Source organism: Prosopis cineraria, unplaced genomic scaffold (genome assembly GCF_029017545.1).
Source record: "Prosopis cineraria cultivar Desert tree isolate PC_DT_omini unplaced genomic scaffold, ASM2901754v1 PC3, whole genome shotgun sequence".
NCBI classification, from domain to species: Eukaryota; Viridiplantae; Streptophyta; class Magnoliopsida; order Fabales; family Fabaceae; genus Prosopis; species Prosopis cineraria.
The window spans coordinates 3,748,485-3,769,374 of NW_026555334.1; the positions used below are offsets into that span (position 1 = coordinate 3,748,485).

General features: G+C 35.2%; 1 protein-coding gene across 6 annotated transcripts in view; it reads left to right on the top strand.

Moving 5' to 3' along the window:
* LOC129306853 (E3 ubiquitin-protein ligase UPL5) overlaps window positions 1–20,890 on the top strand; it is a 55,633-nt gene continuing 34,743 nt past the window's right edge. For 2 of the 6 annotated variants that reach the window (XR_008592265.1, XR_008592266.1), the window contains exon 1: window positions 9–2,085. Coding sequence is in view for 3 of the 6 variants with exons in the window: in XM_054947615.1 (XP_054803590.1) it covers window positions 198–2,040; window positions 14,421–15,010; window positions 16,378–16,641 (2,697 nt within the window). In the remaining 3 variants the exon portion in view is untranslated. Of the gene's footprint in view, window positions 2,086–14,420; window positions 15,011–16,377; window positions 17,022–20,890 lie in introns of those variants that run through there. The other 4 variants (XM_054947615.1, XM_054947616.1, XM_054947614.1 and 1 more) reach the window with 4 other exon arrangements.

Consider the following 20,890-nt stretch of genomic DNA (forward strand, 5'->3'; position numbering starts at 1 on the left):
CGGTAAACTCGACAGCCGAAACCTCTTGTGAGTTTTATCCTCGCTTGCCATGGAAGCTGTCGTTGAGCTCTGAAACAAGGTAACGAAGAAATTTGCCTTTTCCGTTGTGATTGTCACATGCTCTGAAAATTATCCCATAGCTTCCTTCTTTCATCACTGATCATTTATCCGGCAGCGGTGGCGGCTGGGGCTCCTAGATGTCTATTATCGAGACCCCGACCGTCGAATGCGTTCATCAGCGCGGCGGAGGTAGCGCCGATCACCATCGTGCTTCCACTAAACGTAAATTTGATGATTTCGCAACTGCCTTCAACGATGACGGTGAAAATTTTGTCGATTTTTGTGATTTATGTGACTTGGTGTCGGTGAGAATGAGGAAAGACGAACCGAAAGCCGTAAATTCTTGCAATTCTGAAACTTTTAACGGGTCTGTCCCAGATGTTGTTGATACTAGGATATCGGGCACTGCCCCGTATGCTTGTTCATCGCGGTCCGAGTCCACTCGGCCGTGGTCGAAACTGCAGTTTTTCATTCGATCGATGTCAGAAGGAAAAACTATGGTACTGGATGCTTGTCCACAAGATACTGTAAGATCGATTCATGAACGTATCCAAGCAATTACGGGCATTCCGCTGTTTGAGCAGAGATTGATATATATGGGTAAACAGCTCCAGTGGGAACAGACTCTGGTCGAGTGTGCAATTGAGAGAGATTGTCATCTTCAATTGGTTGGGCGCATGCGCAGCACAGAACATCCTCAAGCTTGGCAGGTAATCAACGATATGGTTTCTCTAATTTGGCGTCTCTGCAGGGGTGAAGTGGAGCATGATGCCTCGAAAATTATCAAAGGCCTTATAACTGACTATTTAAAAATGACTCCTAGAATTGATAATGATTCAGCTTCTGGTTATTTCCAGATATTTTTGTCTTCATCTGCCCCAGTTGTGCTTGTTATGCTCTATATGTCACCCTATGTAGGTAACAAAGAATGTGCTGATTGTTCAATTAGGCATTTTATGAGTTCCTGTCGCAGCACCTTGTCTAAGTCATTGCATACTAAGTGCGCGAGTGTAGTGTTGGAGTTTTGCAAATTACTCAGAAGGGCGGGTCCTGAGGATCCTTTGTATCTCTCTTGTCGGAGCACCTTTGGGTCTTTATTGGAGACTGCTAATATTTCCCATGTTTCAGTGAGCGACAAGGAATTAATTATAATTAAAGATATTCTCCCTTTTGTTCGAGAAATTGCAAAGAGATTGCTGAGGGCTTTGGATATGAGTATGGAATCCCCCACTAGTGTAGGGCCATTGTTGAGTGATGTTCGGGATTTTACTGCATTCTTACTCCCTCTAAGGACTAGAATCAGCAAGCAACAAGCTTTCAAGAGTCTATATTCTTCCAAGTCTGATGAAAAACTAAATAAGCTCCTGTTACTTGTGGAAGAGGATGATATTCATCTTATATTTAGTGAATTATTGCAAAAAATGGATCAGTGCCTTAAAAAAATGCAGGAATTTGTGGCTGCCAAGGAACGAGAGGAGGGAGATAATCTTCCGGCATGGTCTCAGTATCTTTCCATCTTGAAGGAATTGTATCACCTTTCTCAGCTCTATGAAGGAGCTGAAGAAGAATTTTGGTCAGTTTTGAGACATCAAAGAAGTATGCTGGTTCTACTTATCACCCAGTATGCAAAGCGAACTGATGATCATCAGTGGATTCTGGAGCACAAGCATGTAACGAATTTTGAATCTAGGAGGCATTTAGTGATGCTGATGTTCCCCGATGTAAAAGAAGACTATGAAGAATTGCATGAGATGCTCATTGACCGGTCTCAGCTGTTGGCAGAATCATTTGAATACATAGCACGGGCAGAGCCTGAATCTCTACATGCTGGTCTGTTTATGGAATTCAAAAATGAGGAAGCCACAGGTCCAGGTGTACTGCGAGAGTGGTTTTTCTTGGTATGCCAAGCTTTATTTAATCCACAAAATGCTCTTTTTGTGGCGTGCCCAAATGACCAGAGGAGATTTCTTCCAAATCCTGGTATGTTCCATCTAGAATATCAGCTCAAATGCATTTTTCTCCAGAGTAATTTTCTTTCCCATCTCTGCTATTTACCCTGCAGTGAGAGTTTTTAGTTTCAAATGTTATGTACTTGATTAGGGTTTGTGTTGTATAAATCTATGGAAACTTTTAATTTGGTGATTTCCAGCGGTGTTGAATTATAAAATAATCCCTTTTAAGTATTCTTAAACCTAGAAATAAATTGATGAATGCAAGAAAGCACCATATCCTGAAAATTTAAATCTTGCAATAAACCTATTAGCTACGTTAAAGTTTGATAGTATAAATAATCCATCCACAAACAATGTCACATATTGCAAAGAAAATCATACAAACATAATCCATAATTCCAAAATTATGATATAAAATCTATATAAATGTAATATCCGACAAGTCAGAAATGAAAGTAGCCATTTTGCATCAATCAGTGCTCATGAGCCTTCTACTTTCAGTCACACCTGAAAATCTGAACTATATATAAAGAATCAATTATCAATTATATGAATACAAAGAAATGTCTACTAATAAATGTAAAAATGAATAGTATGAAATTGAGAACATTATCTTATTGAATGACATCATCAATCTCCTCAAAGTTGTTAAATTCATGAAGATTAGAGATGAATTCTGGCTAGATTCTTCAGTACCTTAATTTCTCCAAGTTAGGCTTGCCAACAGTCTCTCAAAATTGTTATTCTTGAACATTCAGCTCTCTCATGCTTACACTAAAGCACTTTATTAACGTGTATACTATAATGGATTAGCGGCAGAACAACGTATTTATGTGTAACACACCTTATTTACATTTATAATGTGTGTGTGTGTGTGTGTGTGTTTTTTCCCCCCCTTGTCTTCTTTTATTGCTTTTTCTTGCTCCTCTTACTTGATGTTTTCCTTGCTTAAATCCCCTATGTGGCAAAGAAACTCAATTAATACAGTAATCATGTGCTAAAACTCACCACAAATTAAATTATTGCTCCCCATTAACCAATTTGATAATTTTTCTCTTTTTAATTTACTTCATCTATTCAAATAAATTTGATGAATTCCTAATTACTATGAAAAAATTATGTTAGTTAATATCAAATATAGGGATTCAGCATGGGATAAGGATCTCGATGGGCAGAATGGGAGGGATTGATTGAAGAATTTGGTTTAATATAGGGATGTCACTAAACAATGATGTATTAGAAGAAATTAAAAAACTATAATGAGCCCTTGAGGCTGTAGAGTACATTGGTGTAGAGTGATCCATATAGCTTCGAGCCAAGTTAGGCTTCTTAATCCTAACTGCTAACTTAAAGCTTGGTTTGACTTGAGGGGCCAACCTTCCCCCCCCCCCCAACTTGTGTTGTGCTTGTCTTGGTTATTGATATAGCACAATAGTGTCGTGTAATCCTTGTAGCTAACTCCACTTACTAGGATAAGGCTTGTTGTTATTATGTGTTGTGCTTTTCTTCTCTTTTCTTGACCAAACCTAGCTTGAATTGATCAGGTCAATTTAGGCTTGCCATGTCTTTAGGTTCTATGCACTGTCCTAGTTAGTGGCTAATATTTAGTTTCTGTGCACATAGTTTTTGTGAATTCCTACAACTTTTTGTTCTGATCTTTACATTTTCAAACTATTCTTTGAATTCTTTGTTCTTCTTGATGTAACCTCTTTTGTCATTCAAGATTTAGCTTGAGTCCTTGTGAACAATTTAGGGCTGATATGGAAATTGCCTAACCGTAGTGTGATGACATCTTCGATTACCATCAATCTTGTATGTTGATAACTCGATGACAAAAACTGTGAGAGCCCAATGCATTGGAGAAAGTTATCTTGACAAAGCTTGATACGACCAATATGCCCTTGAAACTTTGATGATGATGATGATGAAGAATGTAGAATTTAGATTTGGTCCACTAAGCTACTGTTACATGGAGATTAGTGATTAGTCAGGAAAGGCTTAAGAGAGTTACTTAGTTAGTTAGTTAGGAGGCTCTTATTAGTGTAAATAGGAGCATATATTGATGTGATGAGAGTCTTATGGCTCAACAACACACTTTTCTACACTCACTACAGTATCAAATCTGTTTCTTCAGCCAACCAGCACCGTTATTGGAAACATGATCCATGATGGTGAGGTTGAAGCAAGAAACAATTGCAGAAGATTACTGAAATAAGTTTGAAGCAATTCTATGGGAAACTGATATACCAGAATCCATGACCATTAATTGCTTGGTAAAAGGACTTTGATTAGATATTCAAGGAAGTGGAGGGAAGAAATTCAACCTTGAAGGTTAAGCAGGAATGGAGGGCTAAGAGTGCTTAGAATGTTAGTGGGGTGAAGTGGGGAGGTATGTGGGATTTTTGGAGGCACCAAAGGGCAATTTTAGTCAGTTGACTGGCGAGAGAATTTAGAGCAAAGATGGAGACGGGTCAAATAATTTAAGCAACGAAATGGGGATTCCTATTACATCTACAAACAATAGCTGTAGTACAGCCAGGGACTTTTTGATGTTGAGCTTAATAGGAGATGAGAATTGGGGCTATGTTTCAAGTCTGAAGCAATTATGGGACCCAATCACAAGTGCAATGGGAAGCAATTTTAGATGTTGCTAGTTACAGTAGAGGATGAAGAAGAAATGATTTAGACTGAGCTGCAGAGTTGGTGGAAGATATATTTGAAAAGGTGATCGCAACCATGAAGTTAAAACTCACTTCAATCGTGGGATTCATTGGCTGCAATACCATGAAGTTAGTTTGAGAGTTAGGAGGAAAGCATGTGGCAGTTCTCATTGATAGTGTAGCCACTCATAATTCCATATTACCATACAGAGTGAAGTAGTTGGTAACTGAAGTGCATGAGTCACGCTATTATTTAGTGATGGCTGGGGATGTTAGAAAAAGTTATTCCAAAGACGAGTGTAAGGAAGTTGAGTTAGAGTTATAGGGCCACAAGGTCAATTTTTTTTTTAAATTTTATTCTTATTTTTTCCTCCTTCAGTCTTGAGAATGTGGACTTGGTTCTAGGCATAGCTTGGCCTGAGTTCCTTGGTGATATGAGAGTGAATTTGGGACAACTGTACGTGAAAGTGAAGGTGGACAGAAAATGGATCTGTTTAAAAGGAGACCCAATTCTCAGTCAAACCCAAGTTTCATTTAAAGCCATCAAGAAGACCTGAAGAAGGACAAGGATAGGGGTATTTGCTGTAGTTTAGAGCTATTTCACTGGAGGTGAAAGAAACAAAAGCATATGTGTCATTAGAAATTTGGTGTTTATTGAAGCAATTTTAAGAGGCCTGTGAGCCAATTAAGGGACTACATCCCCCCATTGTTTGATGGATTGTTCCCCAGCGATGATGGAGCAGAAATACCTAGTACAAGACCCTATTCCTGTGCCCATTCTCAAAAAACTGAACTAGAGAAATTAGTGAAGGTAATGCTTAATACTGGGATTTTTTGGCCAAGTAACAACCTCTACTCTAGTCTTGTATTGCTATTGAAGAAAAAAGAATCAAGTTGGATATTCCATGTGGATTTTGGAACCTTAAACAAGGTCAGAATCACTAATAAATATCCCATACCAGCAATAGACGAACTCTTGGGTGGGTTTGGAAGTCCTTCATTGTTTACAAAGCTGCATCTGAAGCTAGCTACCCCCAAACTAGGATTAGACTTGGTGATGAGCCCAAAACTGGTTTTAGAACCAATAACGGGCATTATGAAATTCTTGTAATCACCTTTGGGCTCAGTAATGGCCTGTCAGTATTCCAATCTTTGATGAACGACATATTCCTAAATTATTTGAGGAAGTTATCTTTTATTAGTTTTCTTTGATGACGTTCTAATATATAGCTTTAATATGAAGCCGCATTTGGAGCATTTGACGGTTGCTTTAGAGGTAGAAGTGTCATTTAATTAATTCAAAGAAGATTGCATTTGGGCAAGTGCTTGAATATTTGAGTCACATTATTTCCTCAAGAAGGGTATACGATGATCCATCAATAATTGACGCTGTGGTGAATCGGACAGTTTTCAATAGATGCAGTAAGCACTTTGGGCACAGCTTCCATTTGTAGGCTCGTGGCCCTGATTCTTGTTGCCATCACTGTGTCGTGAGGGAAGAATGGTGGCTAATGTGCTGTCACTTTAGTGGGTTGGATAGCCAACTGTTGTAACCTTGCTAGAACATCTAATGATGGAATATCTGGACTAGAGAGAATTTGAGTATGAACAAGAGCAAGGTCTGCTTTAAGGGATGCAAGGGTAAGAACCATGAAGAATCTCTTTCTGGGTCAATCTTTCCCACAAAAGTGTTCATATGGTTGGTGTTTCACTGCTTAAAGTGAACATCTTAGTAACCAAATCATGTAAACACTGAACATCATTGCTATACATTGACTTGGATTTTTACCAAAAAGAGCAACAGGTCCTTTAATTGTGATGGATGTGCCACAACTTTTAGTCATTTGATTGCTATAATAGGGTTCATAACTAATTATCAATTTTCTTCTTAGTTGACTGGTCATTTCTATGACATTCTCCACTGTTGTCACCTAGTGCTTCTTATAGCTTTATTCAAGGAATCAGAGCGCCACAAAAGTTTGCCATGTTCTGTAATTAGGACCATCTAATTCTTCTGGAGCAATAATGGGAGTGTCTGAAATGAGATGAGAAAAATGCTCATTTTGGGGGCTAAGCTCACTTTGGTGATCGAAAATTCTGCTCCTCTGTTTTTTCCCCATTTTTTTTGTGTGTCCAAGATGGAAGAAACTTTTAACACAAAAATGCTGTTGTTAGTGAGTTTCCATTGCCATCTTATGCCCACCCAAGGTTGCTTATTCGCAAATTTGTGTGGCATGCAGCATGACATATGAGTATGAGTGTGGAGGACTCCATAATTCCCAATATGAGGGGTATAGGATGTGAAATTGTGTATAATTAGAAGAAAATAAAAGGTATGTTACTTTCGTAAAAAATGGAGTGAGGAGAGGTGCTTTTTATTTGTTTATCTTGTGCCAATATAGCTATTATGATTCAAATAATATATTTTAAATTATATACATTAAAATAATGCATAATGTTCTGTCCCCATTGAAGATTTTTGAAGGCAGAACAACTTAGTTTATTTGATCAGGACTAGTATAAATATAGGGGAAGTAGCCCACAAGTCAGCGACTTCCTAGAATCTTGCTAAAATCATGGAGATAAATGTAATAAGAGTAGCAGTAGAATTATTCTGATGTGGGTTGAAGTGCAAGGCCCATTGAAAAACAAAAGGAATTAAATAATAAGACCCTGATCTATTATAGGGGAAAAACTGAGCCATTCGACGGCCATCGTCTTTCCTTTTATATCTTCTATCAAAATTAAAAGCCAAAACTCATAATCAATATCTCAGTTAGCCAATATGTTCTCTCAACCATTCTCTTTGATGCTAAAATCCCAAGATATGATAATTAAAATTAAAAATACATTCAATAAATATATCCTAGTAAATAATTCATTAATATATAATAAAGTAAAAAACTATGTCATTAGAAAGACCAAATAGATAAGGACAGCTAGACCTAACCACCTGTGGTCCACTTTTGTATCTAGAGTCTTCCTGTTTGTGGATTATGGAGGCCAAATAAATTGCCACAATTATAGCCTTCAGGACTCGGGTAAAATAAAACAAAGTGTACAAGAGGAGATGAATGAGTCCAATGACTGATAAGACTGATACATATGTGAACCTTGATTACTGTCAAATGCTAGACACACAATACAGACACTATCACATGACAATACTTGGGTAAGGAAAAACAAATTGTACAAAAAAAGATGATTAAGTCCAATGACTGATAACACTGATACATATGTGAACCAACTCTGAATACTGTCAAATACTAGACACACAATTTAGACACTATCATATGACAATATATTATAAAGTGTAAGTATGATTCAAAGAGCTATTTTATTCATATCATGTGCCAGTCACATAACAGCTTCATTGTTAAATTTTGTTTTATGGAGGACATCTATGATCATCTTTCAGGCATGTAAGCAACTAGTATGCTGCCAACCATTCTTGCCTATTACTTTTCTGCCTTTTGTGTTCGAATCAATTTTAATCCTCATATGTTGCTCCTCTCTCTCTTGGTTCTATTATTGCCATTTCCTTTTTCTATTCTTTGGTTATGATAGTAATCATCTGATAGCAGCTACTCCTTGCCTTTGTGGTTTGCTGCTATGTCTCAAACTTCAAAATACAAGTTCGAAAGCTGGCATCCAAGAAAATTAATCATATCTTAGTTTATTCATATAAATTATAGCTATATATGCTTTGTGGAATTTGTAATATATTAATTTATTCAATATATACATGTTTTCTCTTTTCTCTCTCTGTTTTTTTTTTGGGTGCTCTTACAATCCTAATGTATATGCTCATTTTACAAATGTAGGACAGGAAGACCCTTACAAGAAGTGGGAAATCTTAAGATATTAGATTGGTTTTGGTATCTTTATTTTAAATTCTTAGAATTTAAATTATCTTTAAATAAAGTTAGTTCGGATTAGGACCTATAGGAGTTATCCTATTATCCTTTTGATGCAGAATGAGGAAGGGGAAAGGGAGAAGGGAAGTGAAAAGAATAGAGAAAGAGAGCAAAGAGAATATAGATGGGAGAGAAATTCAGAGGAGAGGCAAAAGGATAGCAATTCTTATTCAATCAAAGGCGTGTACAAAGCACTTGAGTTAAGGTGCTATTTATTGGCTTCAAATTTAACCTTAGAAATAAATGCGAGAATATTCTAGAAATTTTAAATTAAATGTAAATATTATAAATGATAATAATAAATGCAAACATCCTAAAATAATCTAAAATATAACCTAGTAACATGAAAGATTACATTTATCCAAACTAAATTGAAATATAAATATAAGAAATCATTCTAATAAAATAAAAATATTAAATCTAATTAATCCAATATCCCTTAATTTCTTCCCTACTTGAAAGAACTCTCCTTTGGAGAGTAAAATTGGTGATAACTCTTGAAAAGCAAGATGTGGGTTGAGTATTCCATTCAGTGCTTAGGACTATGGTGTGTGGTGATGACAAGCTTTGATTTTTTTTTTTTCAAAGGCTGTGATAACAAACTCAGGTGATTGTGGTGGTTTGGCAAATGGAGGTTTTGGAAGGAAATGATTTGGCTCTAACAACACTTAAAGTTCAAGCTTTTTTAACAAATGTTTGAAAAAAAGATTTAGGAGTTGAGATGACTTTTGGCAACGAAAGTGAGGTGGGAATTAGGCTCTAATACCAATTGAGAGAAATTCAAAAAGGCAAAAGGATAGCAATTCTTATTCAACCAAAGATGTGTACTAAGCAAATGAGTTAAAATACTATTTATAGACTTTAACCTTAACTCTAGAAATAAATGCCAGAATATTCTAAAAATCCTAAAATTAAATGTAAATATTCTAAATGATAATAATAAATGCAAATATCCTTGAATAATCAAAAAGATAAGTTTGTAATTTGAAAGATTATATTTATTCAAACCAAATCAAAATCTAAATATAAGAGATCATTCTAATAAAATAAAAATATTAAATCTAATTAATCTGAGATCCCATTACTTATCTTATCCAAGATTATGTTATTTACTATTATTTTAGATTTTATCATTTATTTTTATGTTATATTTTAAGATTTAAGATTAGATTTTATTATTTTAAATACTTGTTACCTATACCTCTATAAATTGCCCCAAGCTCTCTTCAATCGTTAGGCCTTTTTGATGAATTGAATAAACTTGAGAATTTTGTTCACTCTTCCTTGAGTTCTTTTCTCCCTCAACTTCATGCATCTATTTCTCCCTCATTCCTTTCAATCTCTCCCTCCTTTCTCTTCTCTCTGTCTCTCTCTTTCCCCTTTCTCCCTTGTCAGGATGCCTCCTCACTTTGGTTGTCATAAAACTCATTGGAACTATAGCCTAAATTGTCCATTTTAACATAGCGCTTGACATTTGATCCTCCCATAGCAAGAACCATAACCAGTATTAACTGCTTATTGAATGAAGTTTATGCTTATTAGATACTGCTTCTGGACCACAATGCAAGGCATCTTCTGTGTGGTCCAAAATATAGGACAACAACAAGCTTTATCCCATTAGGTGGGGTTGGCTACATGGATTATATGATGCCATTGTGCTCTATCATTACTAAACTTTTAGAAATATTAATTAAAAGGTCTCACTCAATAATCTCCAAAAGTATTTTCTTTGGTCTTCCTCTACCTTTTTTGACAGGGCTTAAAGTCATCTGTTCCACTTTCCTCACAAGTGCCTCCCATGATCTTCTTTGTACATGTCTGAATCATCTCAAACGATTTTCTATCATTTTTCTTTCAGTAGGTGCTACGTCCACTTTTTCCCGTATTCGCTCATTTTGAATTTTGTTTTTACATGTATATTCACACATCCATCTTGACAGTCTCATCTCTGCTACTCCAATTTTATACTCTTGCTGTCCTGTCAAAGCCCAACATTCACTACCATATAAAATTGTTGGTCTTATAGTAGTTCGATATAACTTTCCTTTAAGCTTATCGGGTACCTTACAATTGTAGATAACAACTTCAACACTTCTCCAATTAAACCACCCCGCTTGTATCCTATGTGCAATATCTCCATCTTCCAAAATATAGAACATTGAGTAATTTTTATAATTGTTTTTTCAACTATACCTCTACTTTATTTATTACTCTTTTTGAAGAAAATAATGCATTAGAATTTTAATTATTATTATCAAAGCACTTATATAGGGTAATGAGGGTAAAATTGAAAAGATGTAAATTTTTGTTAAGAAACTAAAGTTTCAACTATCCTTTTTGATAACCATTAATTAGTTATCAATGCCTTATATTTTGGTTCGGGGGGAGTAATTGAAGAAGTTCCTTGCATCATCCAGTGGTCATGAAGTATTAGGAAGTTCTTTCAGGTGGGGGAGAGTGGTGAAAGATGGAAAAATCCTTCAAGGAGTAGAAGACCCTAAGATATTAGATTGATTATGTGTTATCTTTATTTTAAATTCTTAGGATTTTTATTATCTTTAAATAAATTTAGTTTGGATTGGGATTTATTGGATTTGTCATATTATCCTATCTTATCTAGGACTATCTTATGTAGGGTTATTTTAGATTTGACCATTTATATTTTTATTATCTTTTAAGATTTAGATTAGATTAAATGTTATTACTTTACACAATTGTACCATGGCCGTGCATTAGTTTGGATTTCCATTTGTATGGCTTCTTTGAAAAGATTCAAAGTTTTCATTGTGTTTGCTTAGCTCTATCTTTGAAATTGCTAAGCCAGATAGCCACACAAAGCTTTAGAAGGCTTTGTCAAGCCACACTAATAGTTCTTCATCAATTTTTGTATCTTCCTTTTTTGTGTTTCGAGCCCTCCCTATTTGCTATGATCAGAGCACTTGCAGCAATCTCAACTGACTTGCCTCATCTTTGGAGAAAGGAATTGGCAATCATGCATGTAAGGGTTTTTAAAAAAAAAAAAAATTGCAAGGGGTCCATTTGCTTGCCTTGTGTTACTAGGTAGAAAGAATGACTCCAGATGGTACTTCTTTGTGGACTACGTGGACCTCAACTTGATCACCTTACCAGATAAGCACCTAATGAACACCTCAATTAACTACATAGTCTCTTCTTTGTGCCCACCCGGGGCCCAAGAGAAGTTGACATATCATCAAAATCAGGTTCACCTAGTTGACCAATTGCATTCAGTTTACCCACTATAAATTTGTGGTAATGTCGCTTGCATTCCCACATTTCAGGCATCCATGAATGATTTTGTCCATCTTTGTATCTAAATTCATTTTGGTTTTCTTCAACAACATCTTGATTTACAACTAAAATCTTGAGTAGGTTTTCTCCACACTCTTCACACTTATGCATACTTTGCTTGTGTCAGAAAGTGTTTGTCTGGCTAGCTGCAGGTAGGGGTGGAAATAGGCTAGGCCGAGCTAGGCTTTGACTAAATAGGCCTGAGCCTGTGTGGTAAATTAGAGGCTTGAGCTTGGCTTGAAACTTGTATAAGATTTTTTTTACGGCTCAGGCTTGAGTTTACCTAAAGTCTAGTGCTTTGGCCTGGCTTGGCTTGGCTTGAAAGAATTTAAAAGTAAGTCTTTTAAATAGGCTCGCATTTTGGTTTTAAATGTCTCAAATATACTTTAAGACTATCGTAGTATACAACATATAACCTGATTTATCAATTACAATATATAATAATTAAAAGGACTTACCAACTATAATACAATAACATAATAAAGTAACAACATTCAAATTAATATACAAGTCTAATATGATTGAAAATATAAAAAAGAATAAATTGATTTAAAATCAAATAGTGAAACTGATGTATTTGTGATATATTACATTAAATGTGTGTGTATAAATAGGCTGGCTTGTTGAATTTGTAGGCTAGGCATCAAAAAATAGGCTTGGCCTATTTAATTGAATAGGTCTAATTAAAAACCTGAGCTTAGCTTGAGCCTGTTTATTAAATAGGCTAAGTTGGATCTGAAGTAAGTTATTGGCCTGTTCTCACCTCTAGTTGTAGGTTCGATTTTTGAGCCACTTAATTTCTAATGCTAGTGTGGGGATTGATCTGTACGAAGTCAAAGTAGTACTCTAATGGCTTTGCCTAGCATTGTTGCATAACTATGTAGCTTTCTATATTTAACCAACTACTTATAGTAGTTTTGCTCTAAAGTGGCACTTTTGCTCATCTATGAATAGACATTACCAAAAAGAATAGGTTCAAGTGGTTCGCAAGAGTAGAGGAGGCATTTCAGCATCAAAGTTAGGTGCTAACCATTGTTCTTGTGTTGCAGCTACCCAACTTCACCAATGATATTTATGATTGAGGTCAATGTATATTAGGTGGTTCGAACATGTACAAAGAAGACTACGGGTGGCACTTGTGAGGAGAGTGGAACAGATGACTTTAAGCCCTGTCAAGAAGGGTGGAAGACCAAAGAGAATACTTTTGGATGTTGTTGAGCGAGATTTTTTAATTAACAATATTTCTAAAAACTTAATAAATGATAGAGCATAATGGCATCATATAATTTATGTAGCCAATCCCACTGTTGTCAATGTATACTTGAGGAGTAGGAGCTATATTTTGGCAAGCAAAGCATCTTATTGCTTATTTCAATGTGGGTTTATCTTCTTCAAATTGTTATAAATTTTTTTATGATTGTGAACTCATGGCTGGACTTGCCTTTATCTATGAGGCTACTTGTTCTTTGTCAAAAATGGTCACCACAGCCTTTAGCATCTTCAGCAATATGCTACTACCAAGCAAAATTGCTTAATCCTGAAGCTTCTCCATTTTGATTTCACCAACATATAAATATAGCTTGTACTCCTTTAATATAGGCGTCAAACTTGATCATAATGGTGGGTAGAAGTTGCTTATGAATTAGAGTTGCGCCAACATCATGTAAAATACATCCCATGCTTCATGTATATCTCCTTTGTTCTGTGCTTGAGCACATACCATCCAGACCGCCCACCCCTTTGCTTCTTTCAGCTGACTGGGATCTTCATACATATCATGTGAAAGCTCAAGCAAGCTGGTCACCCGTGTCTTGAAATCTTAATACAACTAGTAGAACATGATTTGATTGCTCAGCGATTTCCTTCTTGCCTTGAGTACAAGTTGAATTTTCAAGGAGGAGTATTATGAGCCTCAACATGCATATGTCAGGAGAAAGAAATGTAGGGCAGAGGATAATGAGGCTGACTATATCCTGCCTTCTTTGCTTAAAGTCAAATTGCATTAGATGGGGTGTGAAAGTGGAAATGTGATGCAATGCATGGAGGTTTGGACCAACTTCTCCCATTATATGCTGTAGAGATTCCATGTGCCCCACTTCGGTGAGTTAGGAATTTGGTATAAATAATAGCTCATTTGGGCAACATAATATGTATATATACAAGCGCACGTGCCTCTTAGGGTCAGTTTATGATTGTCAGATCAAAATTTGTGGTTTCTATTGGGAGCTTTAATCTTATTCACATGAACTTTGACATTGGGGAAATTTGTAGTTTAAGATTCCTGCGTTCAAAGTTCTTCCAATGATAACATTTACTCTCTGGATCCATTTTCAATTCTTTGGGAACTTGTGTCTAAGAGGAATGATGTAGCTCCTCTTTGAACTTGATCTCCTATTTATTTATTCATTTGTAGTCTGTGTTCAACATTTTTCCATATTGATGTATATGTTGTATCAGTAGTCATTGATTATCATTCTTTGGACAATCAAATTTATTATTATATCCTTTCTACATGCCTGCAGCATCTAAGGTGCATCCTTTGCACCTTGATTACTTCACCTTCTCTGGTCGAGTTATCGCATTAGCTTTAATGCATAGGCTACAAGTGGGTATTGTTTTGGATCGTGTGTTTTTCATGCAATTGGCCGGAAACTATATTACTTTAGAAGATATACGGGATGCTGATCCATCTTTGTATCGTAGCTGCAAGAAAATATTGGAGATGGATGCAGATGTCATTGATTCAGATGCTTTAGGACTGACCTTTGTTAGAGAGGTTGAGGAATTGGGATCCAGGAAAGTGGTTGAGCTTTGCCCTGATGGGAAAAGCCTTGTTGTTAATAGCAAGAACAGGGAGAAGTATATTGATCTTCTTATACAGGATCGTTTTGTAACATCTATATCTGAGCAGGTGTCACATTTTGCTCAAGGTTTTGCTGATATTCTTTGCAACCCCAGACTCCAACAGTTCTTTTTTCGAAGTCTAGATCTTGAGGATCTCGATTGGATGCTGCATGGGAGTGAAAGTACCATTTCTGTTGAAGATTGGAAGGCACATACTGAGTACAATGGCTATAAAGAGACAGATCCACAAATAACTTGGTTCTGGGAGGTATGCAAGTTATTCATTCATTCATTATCTTGGTTAAAAAATTTAAACTATAATATCTTTATCCGTTTGTTTTCTAATTTTATTTTCCAGTTCCGTCTTTGGTGATGTAATTTTATTTAGGGTTAAAGTGCAAAAATAGCCATAAAATATTTTGTGAGGGGTTATGGGCATCCTTAACTCAAGTATGGTGCTATTTTACCCATCAACTCTATAAAACAGTGCAAAAATCTCAGATTTGCAATAGAGACCTAATGTCCGTTATGTAAATGGGTTGGGGAAAAAATATCCATCCATGAAGTAATATACTATGATGCAATTTTGCTCGTCAATTATAAAAATGGTGCAAAAATCCCCCATTCGTGACAAATGTTCTTGTTAGAAAACATTGACCATAAATATTAGAAACATTGAAATTTTATTTGATATGAATTGCATACATAGAAATATATATATGTTAAAATTTGTCCTAATTGGTTGAAATTAACGTTAGGCATGACTTTTTATTTTGTCGCACATGATAGCCACATGAGTATATTTTTATTCAAAACTCACCTAAAAGCTATCCCAACTCTTGACTCTCCTCTCCCTGCTACCCAAGTTAGTTCAAACTCAAAGTCACTCCCCTCTACTCTTGACTGTAAGGTGTGATAAAATAAAATATTATGCTTAGGGTTTGTGTTGGTTAAGAAAAATTTGAACACATATATTTCCTTATTTACATTTTGGGTCAAATAAAATTTGAAGTTTTTGACATTCACTGTCGATGTTTGCTGACACGTCTTTGTTTTAGAATGGAGTTTTAGGGTTTTGGGTAAAATTGCACCATGGTGTAGTGCACGATGGATATTTTTTCCCCTAATCCATGCATACGTGGCAAACATGTGGGATTCATGATGGTTACTTGACGGATGTTTAACTTCTGTTACTTGACGGATGTTTAACTTCTGTTTAATTTCATGATGGTTACTTGACGGATTCATGATGGTTGATGTGTAAAAATTGTATCATACTTCAGATAAGGGTACTAGCAACTTTTCATAGAATACTTTGTGGGTATTTTTGCACCTAAATCCTTTTATTTATTCTCCTCTCATTAATTCAAAGCTCTTGTAACGTCGCATGGAACCACAGAGATATTTCCCTGACGATCTCCAATAGTGAAATACTATGCTGACATCACATTGTAATGCCTTGTCCTTGTTTACCAAAAGGGCAGCACCATAGCGCTGACATATATGCCGTTTACAATTTCTTTTTTTCTTTTTTCTTTTTTTTTTAGTTGAGTCTGGTTGCAATGTTTAATTCAAACGTTATTCAGTTTTGAGATGATTGATACCTGTTTTGCCTTTTTGGGGGAGACATAGCAGATTGTTGGGAAAATGTCAGCAGAGCAAAGGAAGGTTCTTCTGTTTTTTTGGACATCTCTGAAACATTTACCCGTGGAAGGTTTCAAAGGTTTGTCTTCTCGTCTCTACATTTACAACAACAAGGAACACAATGATCACCTTCCTTCATCGCACACTTGCTTCTTCCGGCTGTGTTTCCCTCCATATCCTTCTTTCTCTGTCATGCAAGATCGTCTTCGAATCATCACACAGGAACACATTGGCTGCAGCTTTGGTACTTGGTGAATATACTTGCATTTTGGATAGAGGTGATTATGACTGCACATAGAAATATTGGCTCTCAACTCTTTGTACAGATTATAGGATAAACTTGTCTGTCTGTCTGTTTGTGATCAATGTAAGAAGGCGCTTTAGTTATGGTGTTCAGATATAAGGGTAGCGAAGTCATTGTTCTCCTCTCAAATGTTTATATGTTTAGGGTATCAAGGAAAGTATGATTTCAGAGGGAAATGTAGTATGTTTCTGTGGTTTATCTGTCTTGTCGTAACTCTTACTCTGGACACTGAATATCTGTTGTCATTAAACTCTGTAGACTGGACAATTATGCTCAAAGAGCAACTCTTTCCGCTTATAGTTCTATAATTATAACTAGTGGAAATTTTCTACTTTGTGATCCCTCCTCTCTACAATTTCCCCACTAACTAAATAGTTTCATGATTATTATCTTTATTTATGGATAAAAATGTAATTGATCGACTTCAACATGACTGTAGTTATGGGCGTGTGTTTGTGTGTATTTTGGGTAAAGAACTTATGGTTATGGTTCTATTTTTGCCAGTGATGTCATTCATTTTAGGTTTTTCAGACATTGATAATTTTGTTTACCCATGTTGTTCATAGAGCAGCTTTCAAAATTATGTATTAATTATTTTGTCCAATATATGCTGGCACTTGGTTGGGTGGTTATTTTTGCTTCACTCATTCCAGCAAATATTTCTCTTTATTAAAAATTGGTAGGAGTGCAAAAATTGGAAGAACTGACAAGAATACTTAAAAGGGATAAATTAAGTGTTTAGAAAACTTGAATTTTAAGTATTTTTCTGAACCTTCCAATCAAGGCAAGTTATTAACTCAATATAGATGAAGATACATCATTATTTTAACAAGGGAAAATCACTAAATTAGGACCACAAAATATTGCAAATGACAAATCAGGACCATAAAATATTGCAAATGACAAATCAGGACCACGAACTTTTGAAATTGAATGAGATCATGGTATTCTTTTGCAATTAACAAAGGCTAATTTATACATTATTCTCCTGAATTTTGAATCATGTATGCATAACTTTCTTAACTTTGGAAACTTTACAATGAATCTCCTTGAACTTTTATATTTATATGATTAATTTTATATATTAATTATCTACACATAATTTAAAATTCAGGAGGGTTACCTGTATATCAATTAAAGTTTGGGAGCTTAAATGCCTACAAAAGTAAAGTTTAAGGAGGCATATAAGTAATGGCTTGGGATTATTTGTATAAACTTGAAAGCTTAAGGAAATTTATTGTTAAGTTTTAAAGGTTAAAGGGGTTATTTATATATGATTTAAAATTTAGAGGAGTTGTGTGTAATTTAACCATCAATAAATATTTGTTGTGACTGAAATACTCAGTGAAACTAACAAGCTTCAGACAACTATCAATCAGCTTAGAAAAAAATATCATTCTACAAGAATTATGAAAATTGCAACTAATGATGGCACAAAAAATAAATAGAAGTTGGTAGTGCTGAGCAGATTTGGCGAAGCTTCATGTTGCCATCCTTAAATTGGAAAAAAGGGCATGCAAACTTTATTGATGCATTGGAAGAATGAGAACATGCTATTATATGGTCCCTATATCACAAGAGCTAGCCACTAAATTGCACATCTAAGCACATGCTATGGTATTGGAGACAAACTTGATAATGGATCGACTCAAGAACTGCTACAACTATTTTTGTAGTAAGTATTCACTTTCATTATTATTATTATTATTATTATTATTATTTACAATTGACATCCTTATTCCTTAATATCTTATGAATTCAAGAAGACATAGGAGACTTGTAGGAGTTAAGTCTTCAAAACCCTTTGCAAATACTAATAACATATTATCAACAAAGGGTTTGCTAGGCCTAAGACCAATGTAACATATTGCTCATGTTAAGAGAATGCTGCTTCACAATGGTCCCTCAATCTACTCCACTTCTAGCAGACTTGCCATGCCCACATATTTCTCAAGGTAGACAAAGTAGGTAATGTTGAGGCTATTTGTTTATATAACCATCTTCTGTGGTTAAAGATGAAGTAGAACAAGACTAAGGGGCCCTATCTTCTAACTTGTTTACTCGTTCCCACCAGCTTAGCTCTCTAAACATTAAACAATTTTGGGTCATCTATATCTTTATTTGATGATCCAATGTTATTTGTAATCTACTGCAATAATTATACATTTGAACTTGGAAGACCTCAAGGGAAGAATCTACAACTCCACAACATTTGACTCCTTTATGGAGTCTCCAACTTTTTATTTAAATACCCCACTAATTGCACCAATTTTACAAAATCATTAGAATCTTAACATGAAAATCCTACAAGACAAGAGCGACCATGTGTTATAAAAAGACTAAGATGTAATATCGGAAACCATTATGTATAAATTTTTTTTGCATGTGAAAAATTTAATCTTTAATTATTATTAAAATTTAATAGTCTTTTGTTATTACTAGCTCATTTATGTTAGGATAGGTTGGCATGCAAGAGGAGGGTGAATTGGGTGACACTTAAAAACTTTTGAAAACTTGAAAAGAGTGAAGAATTGAAGTGTGAAGGAAGAAAATGAAACACATGAGATTTATACTGGTTCAGCCACAAACTTGGCCTACGTCCAGCCCTCAAGATCACACTTGAAATTTTTAACTAAGTTCACAAGCTTCAATGGGTGCTTACTACATAGTACAACTCTCAAGACTAAACTTGTCTTGATTCACTCAACAAACCTTGCTACAATCTAACAAGTTGTTACAAACACTTGAAATTTTTTTTTTCAAATTTTTTGAGAAAATAAGATAAGACTTTGCAAAAAATTCTCCTAAAGAGTAAATGAGATTACAATTGAAAGTTTATTAACTTAGGAGAGCTTTTCACAATTCTTTTCAAAAATAATTAATGAATGTAAGATGTAAAAGCATAATTTGAAAGCTTTTTTAAATGTATAAAATGATAATTTTTTCACTCAAGGATTATTAGCTCTCATTTTAGTTCAAAATGAATCATTTATGTAGTTTTTGAACGTTGATAGATTGTTGGAACAGTGATTCTATCCGTTGATGCATTTTCTTGTAAGTGTTTGGTACAATCATGCGTGAATTTGCATTGGAATTGTTCCAAAAAGCTATATGTGATAAATTATGTGTGAACATCTTGACCGCTCACGCATGGTTTTATACTCTTGAACAATCATCTAGTTATGTGTGCCAAAACTCATATGGTACCATATTGCTTTCTCGCGTGGTTTTGCACTAATGAATACACATTCAATTTTATGTGCTAAAACTCACATGGTACCTTATTGCTCTTTTGCTTGGTTTTGCACTTATGGATATACTCACATATCAGAGTGCTAAAATTTGCAAGTGCGCCATTTGTACATAAGAAACTAACATTAGTTCTGTGTGACAAATCACGCGTAGAGCCTCTTCTCTCTCACACACGAAATGGGTGGCAGAATGCAAAGCCATTCTGTGTGATAAAACTCACGTGGAACCAGAAAGCTATCACTCGTGAAATTGCAAGAAATAAAGCACAAACTTGTATTTTCATGTGTAGAACTTCACATAACTTAAGCAAAATTTTGCATGATCAAGAGATATAGATTTGTGAATCAATGATCATACATGTGAACAATTTTAGCTTGGCTTGAGAAGACTTGAGACTCAATAAAGCAAAATATGATTGTGCAACAAGTGACAAATCACGTGTGGTTACCATTAGTTTCACACATGGTTTTGCACTTTGACACAATGCAATGAAGCATGGATGCTAAAACTTACATGGACAACACAAGCTTTCACGCATGGTTTTGCATGTAGAATCAAAGCTTGACGCATCACATAACACAAGAGCTTAATCACGCGTGAATCACTTCTTCATACTTGCGTAATCTAGTAGTTAGTGTGCCTAATATGCAGAAACTCATGAGTGACCTATAGAATCATGCGTGATTCTGCCTCTCACAATGCAATAGCTTCTATGAAATTCAACACGCAAGAAAGATATTGTTTGCAAGCTTTAACACACTTAGATGAGTCTTAATGCATGTAAATAGGACATATGATGCATTCATTTTATGATTATAAAAGGTGACTAAGCTCTCTAAGTTTTCACATTGAATCTAAGAGAATTTAAAAATAACTTATCCTAAAACTTCTTCATCTTCTCTTGATTTTTCATGCTCTTGGGGTTTTATCTTTATCCATGATTCTTTA